Raw genomic sequence first — 22,493 nt, forward strand, 5'->3', positions numbered from 1 at the left:
TAGAGTGGTATTTCGATGGGGAGTAGAAAAGTGTTTCACTAATTGAGGGGTGCCTGCTCAGCTCAATGTAAATTCTAGTACTGGAGGCAATGGCGTAGCTAGACATGGGCGGGCCCCCGGGCAAAACAACATTTCAGGGCCCCATTAATATTAATACTGATTGCAATTTTTTTCTCCCTCCCCCATCCTCTCCCTGATCCTCTCTCTAATCATCAGCTTCCCCTCACCAGCTCTAACCCCTCATCATCATCAGCTCCCACTCACCAGCTCTCCCCCCTCATTATCATCAGCTCCCCCTCACCAGCTCTCCTACCCCTCATCATCATCAGCTCCCCCTCACCAGCTCTCCCCCCTCATCATCATCAGCTCCCCCTCACCAGCTATCCCCCCTCATCCTCATCAGCTACCCCTTACCAGCTCCCCCCTTCATCCTCATGAGCTCCCCCTCACCAGCTCTCCCCCCTCATCTTCATGAGCTCCCCTCACCTGCTCTCCCACCCTAATCCTCATCAGCTCCCCCTCACCAGCTCTCCCCCCTCATCCTCAACAGCTCCCCCTCACCAGCTCCCCCTTCATCATCATGAGCTACCCCTCACCAGCTCTCCCCCCTCATCTTCATGAGCTCCCCTCACCAGCTCTCCCATCCTAATCCTCATCAGCTCCCCCTCACCAGCTCTCTCCCCTCTTCCTCATGAGCTCCCCCTCTCTCTTCCCCTCATCTCTCTCTTCCCCTCAGCTCTCTCTCTCTTCCCCTCAGCTCTCTCTTTCTTCCCCTCAGCTCTCTCTCTTCCCGTCAGCTCTCTCTTCTCCTAAGCTCTCTTCCCCTCAGCTCACCCTCTCTTTCTTCCCCTCAGCTCTCTCTCTTCCCCTCATCTCTCTCTCTCTCCCCCTTAGCGCTCTCTCCCCCTCAGCTCTCTCTCCCTCTCAACCCTCTCTCTTCCCCTCAGCTCTATCTCTCTTTTCCCCTCAGCGCTCTCTCCCACGCCTATCTTTGGCGGGAGGAAATGACCAGAAGGACAGCTGGCAGAGGAGCTGTAGCAGCAGACACCGGAAGTTATAAAGACTTCTGGGTCAGACTGATAGAGGGCGCTCCTCCCCTGCCTTGCTGATTCCCCTACCGGCTTTTGTTTGCTGGGGCCCACCACCACATACCATCTCCCCCCGACTGTCTCTACAGGGGGGGGGAGAGAAAGGGCCCCCCAAAAGCTGCCCAGGCTATAGCTACGCTCCTGACTGGAGGGGTGCTATCTGCGAAATGTTGAACTAAAGAATATTTACAAAAGGGTTCCCAATGTGATGCACTCAAAAGAGCCTAAACAGAATATAAATAAAATACATATTTTAATCTAATCATTAAAATAAAGAGAAAATAAGGAGACGGGTATCAGTGACGTCAGATTTTGTGATGTCACGAGAGCAACTGGGACACATGTCTCAGATATAGAGACCAGATGAGTAGAAGAGAGAAGGAGCACAGGTAGCTAAATCCAGGATGTAAAAAAATTAATAAAGGCAACTCCAAACAAAAGTAAAATTATATCTTCTTTATTTAATCAGCTTTCCAATGGTATAGGACAACGCACCAACGCTTTTCGTCCCGCAGGACTTTCTCAAGGTGTCACCTTCTACCCTGGGAAGATCATTCCTGCTATTATACAATTGTTCCTGGATATTGGATTTATTTTAAAGAGACTTATGTTTTTCTGTGAGCTTACTGTGGTGATGCACCAATATACCACATAACCTATGAACTCAGATATAGAGAGTAGCATACAACATTAATAGCATTTGGAGGGCAGTTATTATAGGTATTATACAGTAGTTACTATATATATATATAGATACTGTACTAATATTAGTGGAGCAGCAATTGAATAACTAGGCTCCGTGCAATCCAGATATTCAGTACAGTATATAGCTACTGAGAGGGAGATATTTTGGTCCATTGGCATTCCAAACAGGAACACTCTCTGCACCTTTCACTGAACCACTTTATATTGTACTATATATATATACTGAACTATATATATGTATTGCTTGACCTGAAGAAGAGAGGAGAACTCTCGAAAGCTTGTCCTATGACATAAATTGTTAGTCCTATAAAAAAGGTATCACCTAATACTGAAGAACTCATTTATTCTGCACTATCGCAACTGTACTAACACGGCTATTTTCTGCTTTATATATATATATATATATATATATATATATATATATATATATATATATATATATATATATATATATATTCACAATGTATTTATTTTGTTTGTCTGTCAAAACTTATCCCTTAGGGCAGGGGTTCACAACTTCAGTCCTCAAGACCCCCCCACACCCCCAACAGGTCAGGTTTGAGGCTATCCCAACTTCAGCAAAGGTGGCTCAATCTGATTGAGCCACCTTTGCTGAAGCTGGGATATCCATAAAACCTGACCTGTTGGGGGGGGGGGGGGGGGCGGGAGGTCTTGACGACTTAAGTTGAGAACCCCTGCCTTCGGGGACCTTATTAGCACTTTAGTACCTAGGCACACACGGTGTTACACTGTATGGTTCAGACCTAACCCCCATTCAGTGACATCACGTATTGCCCTCGCATCAGATTAAACCGTGTTAGTCACAGTCGCAGCACTAGTGGTTTTTCATTCATTATTTCATCTAGTTGTCTCCTTGTTTGCTCTTTATATTAATGGTTAGATTAAAGTTTGATATTTTATTGATATTCTGTTTAGGCTATTTTGAGTGCATAACATTGGGAACCCATTGTAAATATTGTGTCACATTGGGAACCCTTTGTAAATATTGTTTCACATTGGGAACCCTTTGTAAATATTGTGTCACATTGGGAACCCTTTGTAAATATTGTGTCACATTGGGAACCCTTTGTAAATATTGTGTCACATTGGGAACCCTTTGTAAATATTGTTTCACATTGGGAACCCTTTGTAAATATTGTTGCACATTTGGGAACCCTTTGTAAATATTGTTTCACATTGTGAACCCTTTGTAAGTTTTGTTTTACATTGGGAACCCTTTGTAAATATTGTGTCACATTGTGAACCCTTTGTAAATATTGTTTCACATTGGGAACCCTTTGTAAATATTGTGTCACATTGGGAACCCTTTGTAAATATTGTTTCACATTGGGAACCCGTTGTAAATATTGTGTCACATTGGGAACCCTTTGTAAATATTGTGTCACATTGGGAACCCTTTGTAAATATTGTGTCACATTGGGAACCCTTTGTAAATATTGTGTCACATTGGGAACCCTTTGTAAATATTGTGTCACATTGGGAACCCTTTGTAAATATTGTGTCACATTGGGAACCCTTTGTAAATATTGTGTCACATTGGGAACCCTTTGTAAATATTGTGTCACATTGGGAACCCTTTGTAAATATTGTGTCACATTGGGAACCCTTTGTAAATATTGTTTCACATTGGGAACCTGTTGTAAATATTGTGTCACATTGGGAACCCTTTGTAAATAATGTTTCACATTGGGAACCTGTTGTAAATATTGTTTCACATTGGGAACACTTTGTAAATATTGTTTCACATTGGGAACCCTTTGTAAATATTGTGTCACATTGGGAACCCTTTGTAAATATTGTTTCACATTGGGAACCTGTTGTAAATATTGTGTCACATTGGGAACCCGTTGTAAATATTGTGTCACATTGGGAACCCTTTGTAAATATTGTGTCACATTGGGAACCCGTTGTAAATATTGTGTCACATTGGGAACCCTTTGTAAATATTGTGTCACATTGGGAACCCTTTGTAAATATTGTGTCACATTGGGAACCCTTTGTAAATATTGTGTCACATTGGGAACCCTTTGTAAATATTGTGTCACATTGGGAACCCTTTGTAAATATTGTGTCACATTGGGAACCCTTTGTAAATATTGTTTCACATTGGGAACCCTTTGTAAATATTGTGTCACATTGGGAACCCTTTGTAAATATTGTGTCACATTGGGAACCCTTTGTAAATATTGTTTCACATTGGGAACCCTTTGTAAATATTGTGTCACATTGGGAACCCTTTGTAAATATTGTGTCACATTGGGAACCCTTTGTAAATATTGTGTCACATTGGGAACCCGTTGTAAATATTGTGTCACATTGGGAACCCTTTGTAAATATTGTGTCACATTGGGAACCCTTTGTAAATATTGTGTCACATTGGGAACCCGTTGTAAATATTGTGTCACATTGGGAACCCTTTGTAAATATTGTGTCACATTGGGAACCCTTTGTAAATATTGTTTCACATTGGGAACCTGTTGTAAATATTGTTTCACATTGGGAACCCTTTGTAAATATTGTGTCACATTGGGAACCCTTTGTAAATATTGTGTCACATTGGGAACCCTTTGTAAATATTGTGTCACATTGGGAACCTTTTGTAAATATTGTGTCACATTGGGAACCCGTTGTAAATATTGTGTCACATTGGGAAACCTTTGTAAATATTGTGTCACATTGGGAACCTGTTGTAAATATTGTGTCACATTGGGAACCCTTTGTAAATATTGTTTCACATTGGGAACCCTTTGTAAATATTGTTTCACATTGGGAACCTTTTGTAAATATTGTGTCACATTGGGAACTCTTTGTAAATATTGTGTCACATTGGGAACCCTTTGTAAATATTGTTTCACATTGTGAACCCTTTGTAAGTTTTGTTTCACATTGGGAACCCTTTGTAAATATTGTTTCACATTGGGAACCCTTTGAAAATATTGTGTCACATTGGGAACCCTTTGTAAATATTGTTTCACATTGTGAACCCTTTGTAAGTTTTGTTTCACATTGGGAACCCTTTGTAAATATTGGTTCACATTGGGAACCCTTTGTAAATATTGTTTCACATTGTGAACCCTTTGTAAATATTGTGTCACATTGGGAACCCTTTGTAAATATTGTGTCACATTGGGAACCCTTTGTAAATATTGTATCACATTGGGAACCCTTTGTAAATATTGTTTCACATTGGGAACCCTTTGTAAATATTGTTTCACATTGGGAACCCTTTGTAAATATTGTTTCACATTTGGGAACCCTTTGTAAATATTGTTGAGTATAAAATTCTAACAGAATGAGAAAACAAGGACAGAAATAAAGAGTTATAAAATGTGAAAAAGTCACAGTGACGAAGAGAATATTAGAGGGAATTCCAGATTTACAGCAGGGTGCTTGAAGAACAAGTGCCAGCAAATGTGGCAGAGCTTTAGTAATGAATACACAGAAAGAATATTCAGTAAAGTGTGACACTAAAGAAAGTCGCAGTCAAGTCAATGGGATGTTCTGTGTGGTTGTGTCGAATTGGCACTATTGCACCTACAGTAACTTAATACGTGTCTTGAAGGACAGGAGAATATCCTTGAAAAAATGTGTGAATTAAAAGGAGGGCAAACAAAGGGTTAATTGTGATTAAATGAAAGGGAGAAAGTTGTGAGAGCTGGATACTTCTAATTGAGGTGTATAAAACATATGAAACCTGCTGCCTAGGGCTCTTTGACTCTGCCCTCCGCTTCATTCTTCACATTTTGGGCCACCGGCAGGGGGTCAGAGCCGGAACACGTGTCCTAGACCCGGTGGCTGTGGGGGGCAAGGCAGGCATTGAAAGTTGGACCAGACCTCTGGCCGGGCTCAACTTCTTTGCCCTGCTGCCGGTCCTCTTGTTGCGCCGGGCACTGGCTCTCCCCAGCTGTGGGCCTCCCTCATTAACACTGTCCCACGCCGAGCCTCTGATTTTGGCATGCGCCAGAAGCTGGGCCTTTCTTCCGGTGCGCACCGGCATGAGAAAGAGGCCGGTGGGAGACAGTGTCAGTGAGGGAGGCCTCTAGCTGGTGAGCTCAAGGGCCCGGTGGCTACGAGAGAGCCAGCAGCTGGGCAAAGGAGGGCCCAACTGCTTTGTCCGGCCGCCGGGTCCCAGCTTTGGGCCTCTCTCTGTCGAGCATGAGGGAGGCCCAACGCGGGACAGTGAGGGAGGGAGGCCCGCACAGCTTGGGAGACAGAGAAGTCTGGCAAGAGGCCAGGAGAAGCTGGGGGAGAGCAGGTGCAGCAGAGGCCTGGGACCATCCCCAAGGTAGGTAAATCTGTATTTGGTATTTATTTATGGGGTTGTTTTTTTGTATGTATTTGGGGGTGGAGGGTCTTTTTTATATGTATTTGGGGGGTGTTTTTTTTGTATGTATTTGGGGTGTGGTTTTATTTTGTATATATTTGGGGGGTGGTTTTTTTGCATGTATTTGGGGGGTGGGGGGTCTTTTTGTATGTATTTGTGGGGGGTTGTATGTATTTGGGGGTCTTTTTGTATGTATTTGGGGGGGTGGGGTGGTTTTTGTATTTGTTTTTTTTTTGTATTTAGGGGTGTGGGTTTTTTGGTATGTATTTTGTGGGTGGGGGGATTGTGTGTGTGTGTGTGTGTGTGCGTGTGTGTGTGTGTGCGTGTGTGTGTCGCCAGGGGAAGGGAGGGGGGGGGGGTTTGACAGAGCGGAATTGAGAGTGGGGTAAAAGATGGAGGGGGGAGAGTGAGAGGAGGGGGTGAGGTGCTGATTGAGTGAGGAAGTGAGACAGAGGGGAGAGAAATACATGGGAAGATGGGAGGGGAATAGAGGAGGGGTGTCCCCCGGCCTGGGAGCCCCAGTGTTCACGCCCCCCTTGCTTAGAACCCGGCATCAAATTACATCGTGGGTCATGTGACGTCACATGACCCGCAGCATCATTTGACATCATTGTCATGGCGACGCATCACCGGAGACCCGGCAGGCAGCAGGTAAGGGACATTACAGAGGCCTCACGCCTCCCCTGGCATTTAATTTAAATGACTTGGGGAGGGGCGTGGGGCTTCTGTAACCGCGGCGCCCCCCCCTAGCAAATCTTGTGCCCCCCAGTTTGCGCACCGCTGCTGTCAGACCATGTAAGTGGAGATACCGGATCCCAACTTAGAGTAGCAATTGTGACTTATTTTAATAATAATACTTTAAAAACAGCACATTGGCAGCAGATACTGCTCTCTTTGTAGTAATGTCATTACAAACACATTTGAATCTTCAAATATTCTATCACAATGAACGATTTCCTTGTCTCATAAATCATTCTGTTTATTCTCTGTAGCGATTGTATGAAATGTGCCCTTGTGACTCCGGCAGAATGTAACCCTAATCCTTATGATAAACTAAAATACTATACCATTGGGTATGTGCTTACATGCCAAGAAAATCATGGGTGAGGCACAAAGGTGAAATCAGTGAACTATAAATAGAGGGTAGACGATGGAAAATAAGTAATAATTACATTCTCTACCATTTATTGTTTTAAACTCATCCTATGTGACACAATTAATTGTAATGCTCTCCTCGCTGTATTTTTAAGTAGTGATTACAAGGTCACTCATCATATATCAAAGTAACTAAAAGTCAAAATAAAATGAATGAATGCTGATATATTATGTACAGGTTTTGACGCTATTTTCCCTGCAAAAGAGAATATTGAAGGATCAAAACTCTTTAAGAATGCGCTGGAAAAGCAAACCTCCTGTATGCGGCTGCATAGAGAAATTACTTGCATCACGAACCTTGTACAGATCTAGGAGAGAAGTTTAAAAGATTGTCTATATATCAAGGAAGAAAAAATGTATAGTGACCGTTTGCTTGCCTCTTCCTTCCTCAAAATTAAATACTCTAGTCCAGGGGTGCGCACACTGGGGGTGTGAGATTTTCTTTGGGGGGGGGGGGTCTTGGCGCTTACAGAGGCCCCGCGCTCTTCCCCAATGCATTAAAATGAAATGCCAGGGGACAGCACAAGGCCTCAATAAGTTCCCTTACCTTGTCTCTGACGGCGTCAGGCGACACGTCGCCATGGCAACGTGGCATCACATGACCCCACAGCGTCATTTTACCTTAGAGACAAGGTAAAGGGGGGAGGCGCGAGCAGGGGTGGGGGAGCAGGTGAAAAGGTTTGCACACCCCTGCGCTAGTCTATACCACAAACCATCTTAAAGAGGTAATCTAAGAGGGTTTTGGAAAATAAATCTTTTTTTTGAACATAGGATTGAAGCTGGGGGTCCTTGGAGCTGAAATTAATGGTGTTCAATTAACCACCTGCTTCAATCCCATGTTAAAAATAAACACTACAAAATGAAACATGTTTGATGGTCTTGAAGCTGTATGGTCTTCTGGAAGGAAGAAAGAGGTTAGGTGCATTCACTGGATCTGTATAACTGCCTCGGATGCACAGAGATCATCCCACACCGGGGAGACCTATAATGAAGGACACATCCTCCACAAACACAAAGAGTTTAATCCACACAGCTCGACGTTTCGGTGACACTCACTGCCGAAGGTTTGTGTACTTGACGGAAGCATCGATCTGTGTGGATTAAACTGGTGTTTTGTATGAAGACCTCTGGAGCGCCGGTTCCTTCTTGTTGGTGGAGGATGTGTCCTGCATGGTCTTCTGGAAAGCAGCTCAGAAACCAAACACATGGAATAAACCACTTATAAAGTTTGGGTGAAAATTGTGTTACATTGATCTATATTTTCCGCAACATCAAAAGTGTACAGCTTTGTTTCAATTTGCTGTGTATACTGTAAGTTGGCTGGAGACAAGATCAGCTCTATATGAATAGAACAAAAATCACGTGCAGCATGGGGAAACGGCTTCACATCATATTCCAAACAGAATGTAGTGTACAGGCAGGTAGGAAAAGTCCTGGAAATGTGGATCAGATCACCGCTATCCTTCTCACGCTGACTCTCTCTCCTGGGGATAATTCTTAGAAAAGTGAAATGTTATCTAAGCACTGGCTTGCACGGACGAATGGCATCCCTGTGTGACTTATACATGCAACATTTAAAGCAGCAGTTCAAGCAATAATCTACATGTGTGTTAATAAATCCATTCTGTACTATGAAAAAATAACTGTAGCATTTAAAATAAAATAAAAATGTTTTTAAAGACATTTTTAATGTTTCTCATGTAGGAAGCATTTCCAAAGTGACAGCCCCCATCCCCTTCTGATAGGCTCTGGCTCTTGAGCCCCGCCCTCTCTCTAGCAGTGCACCAATTGTATCTAGTAACTGCCCAGTCACATAATATTCCAGAAACTACATTGCCCAGAGTGCTGTGCAAGAAATGAATTAAATAGCCCCGAGCAAGCGATCGATTACAGGAGAACAGATCACTTGTCAGTGTGCAGATTGTATTGATGCACATATTGAAATGGGAGGAAGGGGGGGAATGAATATATATATATTCATGTAGAGGTATCAGTACCGTGTTAGCCGAGCTTCAATAATCAAAAAATAAATAGATGATACCGTTCTGTGGTTAACGAAATGCTTTTATTTGTGCGAGCTTTCGAGATACACTGATCTCTTCTTCATTGTAACATCGCCGGAAGAAGAGATCAGTGTATCTCGAAAGCTCGCACAAATAAAAGCATTTTGTTAGCCACAGAACGGTATCATCTATTTATTTTTTTGATTATATATATATATATTTTTTTTTTTCAAAACATCTGCTTGAACTGCACATTTAAATGGCACTATTGCTGATGATGGTGTAAAACTGGCAAACTCCGAGTATTAATAAGTAGGATATTTAATATCATAGGGATAGTTAATGAATTAATGCAAAGCTTATTAGAGCAATATTTTTTGGGGGTAAAAAATAAAGGACAACTCTGATTTCCTTAACCATAGAAATATATATATATATATGTTAAATGCTTGCCATAGCAATAATGGCTGTGCAATGTGCTTTTATCATTGATAAAGCAAAGCTATCTCTGCATTTTCTATATCTTTAGTTATTTTTATCTGCAGAGTAAATGATCGTGCTGTTTATGTCATAAAACCAATCATCAAAAAGAGTTTTATCAAAACTGTGGATTTATTATATATATATTGTGACAGAAACCAGGGAATGGCAATACATTCCATATATAGGGCTCTCAGAATACTGGCCAGCGTCTATCCTGTTTAAGCTGGAAAGTGCAGCCTCAGAATGCATGCACTCCATCCCACAGTTTGGCAGGTGCTGGAACTGAGAGATGAGGGATCCAGACCAGAGTTTGTCTGCTGCCTGATTTCTGTCACCTGTCCTGCTAATTAGAAAACAGGTATTTAAAGCTTGTTTCCTGGTTCCTCTACCTTCCCTCCCCAAGAGCCTGGTGGCAGGACTGCTGCTGAAAGGGGAAAGGGGAAAGGGGAAAGCCTTTCCCCAAACAGGGTAAATCATTCTGTCCCTTTGTTAACTTTTAAAGTGTCTTATTTTGTTTGTTGGAAGCACCTGACCAAGCATTGCACCTACCTTATAAGGATACTATAATTACTGACTGGAGTCATAACTCCTTATTTACCCTATAAGTATTGTGAGTGACTAGTAGCAACTTGATATTCCCTGAGCACACAATAATGATCTAGCCCTAACTGGTTTGCTATAGGCGTTTGCGGCCATTAGTACTCACCTCAGAGCCAGTGAGTATAGATTGGTTTGATCCTCATAAGGATTTATGTTTAGTGTGCTACCTGGATTTCACAGAACACACTTACACTCTAGACCCTAAACCTATATGGTTCTAGTATTGAAGGTCACTATTCCTTCAGGTCGTCAGTTTTTAACACCCATTATTTTATATATTTGGTACAGTTAATAAAGTTATATTTTAAATCATTCACTATACACACAGAGCGTGAACCTGAGTGCTGTATTTGGGTTCTATCTCTACCCCACCTTCTACAATAAGAAATACACCCGGGTATGATATAACAGGTTTACTGAACATGTGTGACTAATAACGATAACACAGAACCTCTCAGGCCTCACAGGGCCACACCCTCCCCCGCTTTACCATGCCACCCCAACACCGTGTCCACACCCCGGTGGGGTTTACCCAAAAGTACCAAGTTGTCCATGGGCACCTAATCTCCCGGTATCCGCAGGAACTAACCCACCCAAATGTGAGACAGCGCTGCCCCACTAGTACAGAAGTGTATGCAGTTGGTGCACGTGGTGAGGTGAGGTACCTGCCGGGCGCTCCTGGCACCCGGGTGCGCCGATGCCGTAAGATGGGATCCACGGATCCAGTGATGTTATCTGCGAAGCCTCCGCCTCTACGTTGGGTGGTGTCCCGCGTGGACGGTGCCACCATGCAGAGTGTCTCTTAACTGTAGGTGGTGATCTGGTCCCAGACTACCGGATGCCAGGATGCAGCCGCATCCTGGCTGTTTCCCTCACACTTATACTACAGGGGCATTGTCCCTATCTCATGGGCCTGTCCCTGCAGCAACCACAAACTGAGGGGAGTCGGGGCCTAACAGGGGGTCTCTGGCCTAGTGCATGTGCCACAGACACCTGCACATACAAGTTACCCTGACCTTGTACCAGCTCCGACTAGTGTGGCTCGTAGCGCGCCAAATGTATCTTTTTCTGGGAGCAGGGGATTGCTGCAGCCTGATTGGCTGTTTGGACTCGCATGCTCTGCAGCCCCTGGGCATTATGGGGCATGTAGTTCCCCTGCGGACCTCAATGGCTAATGGCCGCACTGTACCTCAGCTTCTGCGCATGTGCGAAGCTCCCTAATGGCCGCCGCACATGAGAGCCATTCTGCTCATGCGCGTGCAATTCAAGATGGTGGCCCCCGCTAAACGAGTGCGCCGCAAAGCTCCTGGCGTTCGGCTTGCCTCTCCAGCTGTTACCGCAACCTCCTTGACTGCCAACAAGGTCCCCTGCTGTAGCGGAGGTAAACGAGGGGACAGAGGAACCGGGGGAAAGACCCTGCTATACTAGCATCACCCAAACCCCATCTACTCTATAAGACCAATACATATTTCTATCTAGAATGGAAACTAAACCTTATCCAATTTTACAACAGGTGAATATCTTTACATTGGCCTTTTTGATAGTTTTATAACTGGTTAATATTGTACGACTGACAGTAGTCATTATTGAAAGCGGATGCCTCAAAAATAAAGGGATATGATAATTAGAGTCATAAGTTTCAAACATTTGTAATCTTTTTTTTTTTTTAACCCCACTTGCATGAGTTAGCAGCATTGAAGATTCATTGATCACATCAAATAATGTGCATTTGATGCAGCGTGTTTTCTCTACTTCTTATGTTGCTCAGTTGGTGTTAACCTAGTACAGATAATCTTATTTCAAAGTTTATTTTCAACCGACTGGCCATCATGCCTGCGTGGGAGCATTCACGACGCTCCGATTGCGGGTATCGGTGATTGATTTGTATTAGGTGCCATTCAAGTGAATGTCGGTGAATGCCAATCGAACTCCGATACCCGTTAAAGCAGCAGTTCAAGCTGCCGTTTAAAAAAAGAATTAAAAAAAAAATTCCATTCAATATGTGCATCAATACAATCTACACACTGACAAGTGATTAGCTAAGCTGCCAAACGATCCGTTCTCCTTCGATTGATCGGCGAAGATTCGGCTCGGGATTCACTAAATGTCTGTCAGTGCAGCAGAAGAGGACACAAGATGCAAAGTTCTGTGGGGAAGATCATGTGACCAGGCAGTCACTAGATACAATTGGTGCCCTGCTAGAGAGAGGGTGGGGCTCAAAAAGGGGGGTGCCAGAGCCTGTTTCAGAAGAAGAAAGGGATGTGATTTTGTAAATGGTTGCTATAGAAACAATAAAAATTCTTGTTACATTACAATATGTTAAAAATGTCTTCATTTTTTTTTAATATGCTACAAGTATTTTCTCAAAGTACAGAACTGATTTATTTAAAAAATTCCATGTATTGCTTGAACTGCAGCTTTAAGATCTACTGCGCTTAAATGGATAACCTAATCTAATCTAATTAACTGGGTTCCACTTCAATAAAAAGATTAGGGATGAGTTCTATTAATGAAGCGATGATGTAAACAGCTGTCTCGTGTTTGAGGAAATGGGTAAATAAACAGGATGCTTCTTAATTGCACCTTTTCATTTGTATCTTAGAAGGCCATCCTTGTGGAACTTGGGGTGCACAGTTATGGGGGATACTGTAGGTTTCAAATGCACTGTTGCTATTAAAGTGGGAAAGATGACCCTTCAGTCTCTTGACACTTGCGGGTCATTATGATGGCAGCTCTCAACATGTCGTCTGAAATTCCCGTGTGTGTTTATTTTTCGACGTGCGTCAGAGACTGGCAAACACGCATGCGACATTAGCCAGATCTTTCCTGGTCCTATTATTCTCTTCTCAATATTTATTTCCCCCCCCAGCCCCCTGACTTCTCGGGTATAACTGTCCTACAGTCGTTGCTTTGCTGATCTAACACGCAAGGCATTTACAATAGTCAGCAGGAAACCCAATCTGCCTTTGCCTCTCCACTCTGGAGCCGGTCTAACTTTTCCATTAACTTAAACAAATGCCGCTGTATTTTTAGACCGTGTAATTACCCTGCATCAGCAGGCTGAGCCCTCCGAAAGTGCGTTTGGGAAAGATTTGATTCCTCTGCTTATAAAATTCTGAAAGCTAACCCCTGGCTGGGTGATTAATGACATGACTATCATTTGATCTGATTCTTCTTGCTGAGGCAAATTTTTTTTGTTGCCTATTGGCACCGTAGAGACGTTTGTTGTTGTTTTTATTGCTATAATGACTGGAAAATACACTTAAAACGACACAGCGTTCAGTGTCAATGCTTTGCTGTTGAACATTGTATTTTTAGCTTTCAATCTGCATCATTGCAAGAACAAAGATGAAAGCTCGACCACTTCTGTTTACTTCATAGGGCAACAGATATGGACTTTAAATACTCTGTTAACATACAGCATTCGATTTGGTGGCAAGTTCGTGATTAAAGGCCTTGGTCAGGAGACGACAGGCATTTGGCAATGACAAAATCTGTCATTTTTGTGAGTTTGGAGTGTGCCACCTAACAGCTGCATCAGCCTGGCCTTGTGAGTCTCAGCAAAACAATAGCAGAGCCGCACTGCACCATTAACCCTTTCACTGAAGGGTCGGATAATAGGGAGCAGTGCAAATCATACAGTTGGACATTTTTGTCACCTGTCAGTTTTTGGTTGATATTTCTTTCGCTTGTTATTTCCTTTCTACTGCGGCACGTGTGTGTGCGGCGACGCCATCTCAATAAATGAGAAATACATGTAGGTTGTCAAGCATTGTCAATCAGATCTGCACTAAAACCGGACCGTCTTTCAGCGTATTCACGACCTTATTTTTTGGGGACGGTCTGTGGTGCATCATTGAGAAACAACTGAAAAGGGTTTTCTAATAAAGGCTAATTGTTGTTTTTTTTACCAACCATTGTTTTTTTTGTTTTTTTACCAACACTATAGCCCTCTCTAAAATAAAACACTGAGACCCACGTTTACTAAATAGTGCTATCCTATAAGACACCTTCCTGAACCGGAAGGTGTCTTACAGCCCATATGCTTCAATGGGTTACGTGTCCTCCGCTGCTTAAGCCTCGGGCATGGTCAGCGCCCGTGCTGAGGCGCGCTTACGCTCGGCAATGAGCCCCTGCAGCCGCAATGAGAGCGGCTTTAGCAGGGGCTCGCGCACGCTTCCGCAAGCATGCGGAAGCGTAGGTCTTCTCAAATTTTTAGTTTGAGCCAATGAGGGCGAACCAGCTCCGTGACGTCACTGGCCCGCCCCCCCCCCCCCCGACACACCCCCGGACGGCACGGGAACTAAGGCCAGGGAAAGCACCCGCTTTCCCTCAGCCTCAGCGCGCCTCCGCACGGCTGCAGTCACCATGGACTCAGCCGTAGTAAAACGTAGTGAATAGATTCTTTTGTCTTGTACTTTGCTGCTGCGTCTCTTTGATGGATACATTACATTAGTAATAAGACATGTGAAGCCATTCATCAAACTAACAGGAAAACTATAAAAAAAAATATTTATTTGATGTAGTTGTGCCAGTATATTCGTCACTGGGCCTAGCAGGTTATTGCAATGTGTAGTATGTTATGCACATAGAGCACAAACAAATTCATGGCCACAAAGCTGGTTCTCAAATCCTGGACTCCTTCGTCAGAATGAAGGGTTCTGAAAAACAAGGCGCCTTCTCCTCCCTTTAATACTGTATATTAAATAGCAGGAGTGTCTCATATTGCCATGTCCATTTTGGTAATCTCCAGGCTTGAGAACACGTGTGATTCTCTTGATAGGTACATGGCCAATCCATAATGGATAATAGTTTCTTTATTTAGATTGAAAGCTTTGCTTCCGGAGGTCCTGTGCCACAACGTTTTGCATGGAAATACACAAGGCGCCTCGGAGTGCGATTTCGAGAAGCCGAACAGTCATTGACAGCTCTACCACCAACATGGTTCTTCTATGCACACTGCCTTTCCTGTGCTGGGCCCCACATATTGTAGATAAGTGCCATTTTTTTCCAGACTGGTAACTCTCTGTGGCTTACTGTATATACACCTGTCTCTTTTTCCAACTCCCTGATTGCACCTTGTAGGAACAAAACACCACCCTATCTCCTTATTTATACGCTTATCTTACGTAGACTAGATCAGAATGAGAATATACTGTAGGCCACACCTGTTACTATTAACTGTTTAAGCCTATATTACATAGCATAGAATAATGTTTTATATACCTGCACATTTTACCCACAATGTCTTTCCCTTTATACGCACAACAAAAAAGATGCATGCTGTACACATACTTGTCCAAATGTGGATTAAGCGTTACTGTCGGAAACTAACCCTACATTTATATTTGAATCCTAACGTGTGTGTGTGTGTGTGCGTGCGTGCGTGCGTGTGTGTGTGTGTGTGTGTGGTTATCATTAGTATGTTGGAGTGCAAACACATCAGATAGAATTTACACATGTGTGACTCTTACCTGCAAATTTGAAGAGAGTTGAAAGTCTGAACGGCACTGAGTGGTGATATTTTGTCAGGTAAATAGAAGAACCTGAAATGTGCACAAAGTATCCTGGTTTTGTGAAGGACTCTAAGGCATTGTATCCAGCGATCCAGGTGTTCTTGTGGATAATAAATGTGGATCGGTTCCGAAACTCTTCACTTTTTTGCCACTTGGAAATAAGGAGAGTTCCATTTGAACCCAGATGCAGAAAGTAGTTGGGTCTGTCAGCTGTCTCAAAGGATACCAAGGTGCGGCCTGAGGAACAAAGTAACATATTGTTAACAAGTGCATGATGGTCCTTCTCTAATTCAATATGCTTGAGATTGTGAAGATGCGCATTACATAGCAAAGTGATGGCGTTTGCACCAAAGTTGTCTTTCACATCCATATGCTCCAGCTGCAAATATATGAAACGTGTTATGTGACTCTGAACTCTTGTTGAAGAGGTTAGTGCCACCTCAGTGCTTGTGGATTAAAGTGACCCGTTACTCAAGTTAAACTGCACCACTTACAGATACAAACTTTGATACAGCCCAGGACAATGCTGCACTGAGCAATCGCCGCCATAATTGCTTGAAAACCACGAAAAACACTTGCAGAGCAAGTTTCATGGCAAATCGCCTTTAAACATTGGCATGAATAGAAACAACATGAAAATGATGTTTGTTTGCTCCAATTTATAAGGAGGTATGGGCATCGAGGGGAAGTGGGAGGTGCAAGGGCCTATGGGTATGGAGGTGAGGTGGGGGGGAGGTATGGGCATCGAGGGGAAGTGGGAGGTGTAAGGGCCTATGGGTATGGAGGTGAGGTGGGGGGGAGGTATGGGCATCGAGGGGAAGTGGGAGGTGCAAGGGCCTATGGGTATGGAGGTGGTGGGGGGAGGTATGGGCATCGAGGGGAAGTGGGAGGTGTAAGGGCCTATGGGTATGGAGGTGAGGTGGGCGGGAGGTATGGGCATGCAGGGGAGGGGAGGGGTGGGTGTAATGTGCTGGGAGGGGGGCTATAGGAAGGTATGGGCATGGGGGGAGGAAGGCAGGAGGGGTATAAGAAGGTAATGTGCCTGGGTATAAGGAGGTAATGGGGCTGGGGGGATATTAAAAGGTAATGGGCTGGGGGTAATGAGCCTAGGGAGGAGGTATGGGGAGGCAGTAGGCCTTAGGCCTGGGGTGGTGTAGAGTGGTAATTGGGCCTGGGGGAGGAGTTGTATGGTAATGGGCGTAGGGAATGGAGTATGGGGAGGTAATAAGCCTTGGGGGCTATAGGAAGGTAATGTGTCTGAGGGAAGGGAGCATAGAATACTGAGGCACCACATTGGCTTACCAGTGAACCACGGATAGGCCCATGAAAGGGAGGGCCAGGCCAGAAGGGTGGTGGCTGACGAAGGGGAGGGCCCTACAGACCTGCGAATTGGCCTGCCTGAGGCCCGCAGAAGGGGGCCCCGGGCCTAAAGAAGCAGCAGCTGCCCAACGAGCGGTTCATAAACCTTCTGGTCACCGGCAGGGTGGCTTGGCCCCTTGACTGACTGGGCCCGTGTCAGTCCCAGTTGTCCCCCCCCCCCCCTGTTGGCGGCCTTGGCTGTATATACTTATTGGTAAACACACACATGCCTGTATATTTGTGTTTGTAGACATATGTTTTCTACACAGAGTTACAATTTAATTTCCTTTATTTGTGTGTGTGTGTTCACTTTTTCATGTTTATTGCCCTGTAAGTCTAGTGAAGCGATCAACAGCCTTATAAAATCCTGTCTAATAGTTTCTGAAATACTATAACATGCCAGGGTAACATTGTAATAGTAATCGTTATGCAGGACAGGATTACATGTTTATTACTTGCTCTACTTCTGTTAAGCTTTCTGGTTTATTTTCAGGTTGGTGATCTTACCATGTGCTTTGGGTTTGTACAGGCCGGGAGTCAGCATAAAGCTCACTGCATCTCCTGGAACCACAGCTTCTCCCTTCATTGGAAAAACACCGCCATCCGGCAATTTGGCTGCCAATAAAAGCTTTCTGTCCAAGTAGCTGATCAGCTTATATGGTCCTTTTCCTAGAACTGTCAAAAGATATCAGAGTACTGTCAGCATGAACCATAGCACATATTGTGACTTTAAAGAGAGTGACGTAGATAAGAATAGAAGCAGAAGTGAGGAAAATATATTTGTCATCAAGACAAATGTACTGTACATTGGTTGAAAATAGAAACGGCTCCACGTAAGGAATGTGCGGGTGTTTCTGTGATCTGGGATTGCTGTGGCTACTGCATTACGTACTATAACATTTTTAGTTATACTTTTTGTTCTTGGAGCCTATTGTGGTTTGTTGAGTAGCTGATGAAAATCAGGTGAAACCGGCACTTAAGCTATTGTGGAACCATTCAGTTGTATCAGCAATGGCACCATGATACAATATGTATGTCTTTATTTGTATAGCGCCATTAATTTACATAGCGCTTCACAGCAGTAATAGTTACGCTCATATAAATAATAAGATATAAATAACACATAATAAGATATAAATAACACAAAGGGAAGAAGTGCTTCAGACTTAAAAGTAACATTTAGGAAAAGGAGTCCCTGATCCGAAGAGCTTACAATCTAATTGGTTGGTAGGAAAAATGTACAGAGACAGTCTGCATCTGCAGGGGGCCAAGGTTAATGTAAGGTGTTAATTATCAGCCATCGAGCTACTCTTCCTTAAGCAGGTGTGTTTCAAGGTGGGTTTTAAAGGAGGATAGAGAGGGTGCTAGTTGGATATTGAGGGGAAAGTCATTCCAGAGGTGTGGGGCAGTCAGTGAAAAAGGTTTAAGGCGGGAGAGGGCTTTGTATACAAAAGGGGCAGAGAGAACACATCCTTGAGCAGAACGCAAGAGTCGGGATGGTTTATAGCGAGAAAATAGGGCTGAGATGTAAGGAGGAGCAGAAGAGTGTAAAGCTTTAATAGTGAGGAGGAGAATGGAGTGTGAGATGCGGGATTTGATCGGAAGCCAGGAGAGGGATCTCAGCAGGGGAGACGCAGAGACAGATTTAGGAAATGGTAGAGTGATTCTGGCAGCAGCGTTAAGGATAGATTGTAGGGGAGACAGGTGGGAGGCAGGAAGGTCGGACAGCAGGAGGTTACAGTAATCAAGACGGGAGAGAATGAGGGCCTGAGTCAAAGTTTTTGCAGTCGAGCAGCAGAGGAAAGGGCGTATCTTTGTAATTTTGCGCAGGAAAAAGCGACAAGTTTTAGAAACGTTTTGAATGTGAGAGAGGAGTCGAGTGTGACCCCTAGGCAGCGTGCTTAGGCTACTGGGTGAATGATGGTACTACCAACAGTAATGTGGAAGGAGGGAATAGGGCCAGGTTTAGGAGGAAGTGTGAGGAGCTCTGTTTTAGACTTGTTTAGTTTAAGTTGGCGTAGGGCCATCCAGGATGATATAGCCGACAGACATTCAGAAACTTTAGTTTGTACAGCAGGTGTTAGGTCAGGGGTAGAAAAGTAAATTTGTGTGTCGTCAGCATAGAGGTGATATTTGAACCCAAGAGAAGTGATTAGGTCACCTAGAGAAAGTATGTAAAGAGAAAAGAGAAGATGTCCCAGGACAGAGCCCTGGGGTACCCCCACAGAGAGATCGATAGAGGAGGTGTTTGCAAAAGAGACACTGAAAGTACGATGGGAGAGGTAAGAGGAGATCCAGCATAGAGAGCTTTGTTACGAATGCCTAGAGTATGGTGAATGTGAAGGAGAAGAGGGTGGTCCACGGTGTCAAATGCTGCAGAGAGGTCGAGTAATATGAGCAGAGTGTAATGACCTGTGTCTTTGGCAGCATGGAGGTCATTAGTTATTTTTTTGAGGGCTGTCTCAGTAGAGTGAGCAGTGCGGAAGCCAGATTGTAGAGGGTCTAGGTGTGAGGAATCGGGGAGTGCGTCCCTTGCGGCGCGTTCCCTCCTCGCCTACCTATAGTACTGCAGCGGCAGCTGCCGAAGATTCGCCCCCCGCTGATGTGCGCATCACCGTTCCTGTTACAGAGCGTGCGCGCACCCGCTCCTTCTATGCACGGTCACTGAGCATAGCTCCGCCCGCTCGGGACGCGCCGCACCTCCGCTGTGCGCGGTTTACGCGCATGATGGCGCGCAACGAGCCCCAGCTACGTGTCAAGTTTTTCTATGAGCCCTTGTCTCCTGCAGCCTATCTTGGCATCTGCGGAGGCCCCGCCTCCGCTCCCTCCCCTACTGGTTCCTGTCTCCTATATAAGACTGCCTCTTCCTGGCTTACCTTGCTGAACATAGACTTTGTGTAGCCTTGTGTGTGCCTGGCTTGTCCAGCCCAGTCCTGCTTTGATTTCTACAGTTACCCCTCGTGGCTTTGCATTTGGATTCTCTCTGGCTCGTGACCCCTGGCTTATGGATTAACCTCTCGTGTACCGACCTGGCTTTGCATTTGGATTCTCTCTGGCTCTTTACCCCTGGCTTATGGATAACGACTACGTGTACCTCTCTTACCCTTGGAACCTGGCGAGTATTGGATTAACCCTTTTTCTTCATACCCAGACCCAGCAACGCTACAAACCACCTACTGGGCCCGCCTTCGCTACTGTGGTTGTGTGGCACTGTCCTTCCCACCTCAGTGCCGCGGTCAGGTCTTGTCTGTCGGCTCGCACAAGCGTGACAGTATGTTCAGCCCAACAAACATTGACCCCCCTGAGGTGGGTTTAAGCCAGTCCCGGTCTAAAACCCAGCCCCTGTTTGGATTTCCGGCCCTGTCTGAAAGATTTTCCCAAGCCATTGACCGGCTCAAGAAAGAGAGGGAGCAATCCCTGGACTCCCTCTCTGCTATGAGACAACCCCTCTGTGCTTCACGTCCAGCTACAAGACCCCTTGGGGCACCCCGATTTTCTTAGAATCCCCAAGCTGATGTTGCATGTCAGAAGTCAAAGGAGGAATTTTTCAAGTCACCAGTTTCAAACTCAAGTTCCTTTTCCTCTGACTCTAATGCTGTGCCTGCTTTAACCCATGCTACATCTCAAGTTCCCACTCCAGAGACCAGTGTCCCTGTCTCTAAAACCTTTGCTGCACCTAGTGTTACCCCTCCAGTTTCTCAGAAAGTTGAAATCCCTGCCTGTGTCTCTAAATCTCTTTCCTTAGAGCTTTCCTTTCCTGCATTGACAGATCAGGTTTCCAACTCAAAGTTTTCTTTCACTCCTCCCACTGCAAGATTTCAGCTCCCTGCTTCTGTATCTCAGAATCAAGTTTGTAAGCCAAAGTTTCCTTTTTTTCCTTTCCCTGCAAAGTGCCAGATTCCTGTTATTGCATCTAATGATTCTCCAGCACTCCCTGTGTTAACCTGTACCACTGTTAAAAACCCTGATGTAATAGCAGCCTTCCCTTTCTCTGACTCCCCAGTAGCATGTGATATGCCTATCCCAAATGTTAAAACCCCTGCTTTAAAGACTATCCTCTCTGAAATGTCTGTGTTTTCTGCCACTGCACCTACAAATCCAGTTTCAGAGTTCAGGTTAGCCTTGTCAAAGTTTTGTAATCCTGTTGCAGTACCTACTGTCGCGGCCGAGTTTATTCTTACATTTACCCGGTCTCGACCGCGACAGTAACCGGGCGCGCGCCGGGGTGTCCCGTGCGCGCGCCGAAGCCTCGGAGGAGCGGTCCTCCGATCGGGGCTTCTCCCTCCCCTCTCCGGGTCCGCCGGGTCCCCCGGGTCCCCCGGAACCCCCCACCGTCGTCCCCCACATCGCGGGACACCAGGGCTCCCTCGGGGAGCCCTGGGCACGCGCGCATGGGGCGCAGGCACCCGATGAAGCGTGACCGCGCATCGGTGACGCGCGGCACGCCGAGGGGATTTGGCTAGCAAGCCGGGAAATCTCCCGGCTTGCGGAACTAGCCAACTAAGGATTAAACGTGTCGCCAGTGTAGCAGAAACTCTCATACACCCATTTCAGAGACCAGTGCACTTGTCTCTAAACCCTTTACAGTACCAAGTGTAATCACTGCTGCCCCTCAGACATTTGAGATTTCTCCCTTTTGAGTCCAAGCCTTTTTTCTTAGACACACCTGCTGTAATTGGTTCTCCTTTTCCTGTTTCTCAATCTACTACTTCAGAGATGAGCCTTTCTGTCTCTGATTCCTTTGCAAGTTTTCAGTCCCCTGTTACTGCATCCCAGGAGTTCCCAGCAGTTCCTGAGTTAATTTGTGAAGTTCCAAAGCCCCTGATGTAAAAGCATGTTTTCCTCCCTCTGACTCTCATGTAGTAAGTGACTTGCCTGTCACTGATACTCCTGCTGTAACTCCCACTGTAATTGGTTCCTCTTTTGCTGATTCCCAACCAACCACTTCAGAGATAAGCTTATCTGTCTCTGGTTCCTTTGCAAGGTCTGAGTTTCCTGTTTGTGCATCTAAGGATCCAGTTGCTAAGTCATATTTCTCTGTCTCAGAGTTCCCTGCTATGTGTGAAACACTTATCTCTGACCTTCCTGTAGTGTGTGATTAGTGCTATCGATAATGATAAGACTCCTGCTTTAAAATCAAGTTTCTCCGACTCACCTGCAATGTCTGAGGTCCCTTTGACTTTTTCTAAGGCTCTTGCCACAAAGTTTTCTATAGTATCTGCTATACCTACTGTGGATT

The 22,493-nt window shown here is 44.8% G+C and overlaps 1 protein-coding gene across 2 annotated transcripts in view; it reads right to left on the reverse strand.

Moving 5' to 3' along the window:
- The window catches only part of OTOG (otogelin), a 214,438-nt gene that overhangs the window by 63,374 nt on the left and 128,571 nt on the right, over positions 1-22,493 (reverse strand). For both annotated transcript variants that reach the window (XM_075567700.1, XM_075567699.1), the window contains exons 32-33: positions 17,762-17,929; positions 15,854-16,132 (exon numbers count right to left, since the gene is read on the reverse strand). In XM_075567700.1, the coding sequence (XP_075423815.1) occupies positions 15,854-16,132; positions 17,762-17,929 (447 nt within the window). The remainder of the gene's footprint in view (positions 1-15,853; positions 16,133-17,761; positions 17,930-22,493) is intronic.

The sequence above is a fragment of the Ascaphus truei genome, chromosome 12, assembly GCF_040206685.1.
Source record: "Ascaphus truei isolate aAscTru1 chromosome 12, aAscTru1.hap1, whole genome shotgun sequence".
Lineage (NCBI taxonomy): Eukaryota > Metazoa > Chordata > Amphibia > Anura > Ascaphidae > Ascaphus > Ascaphus truei.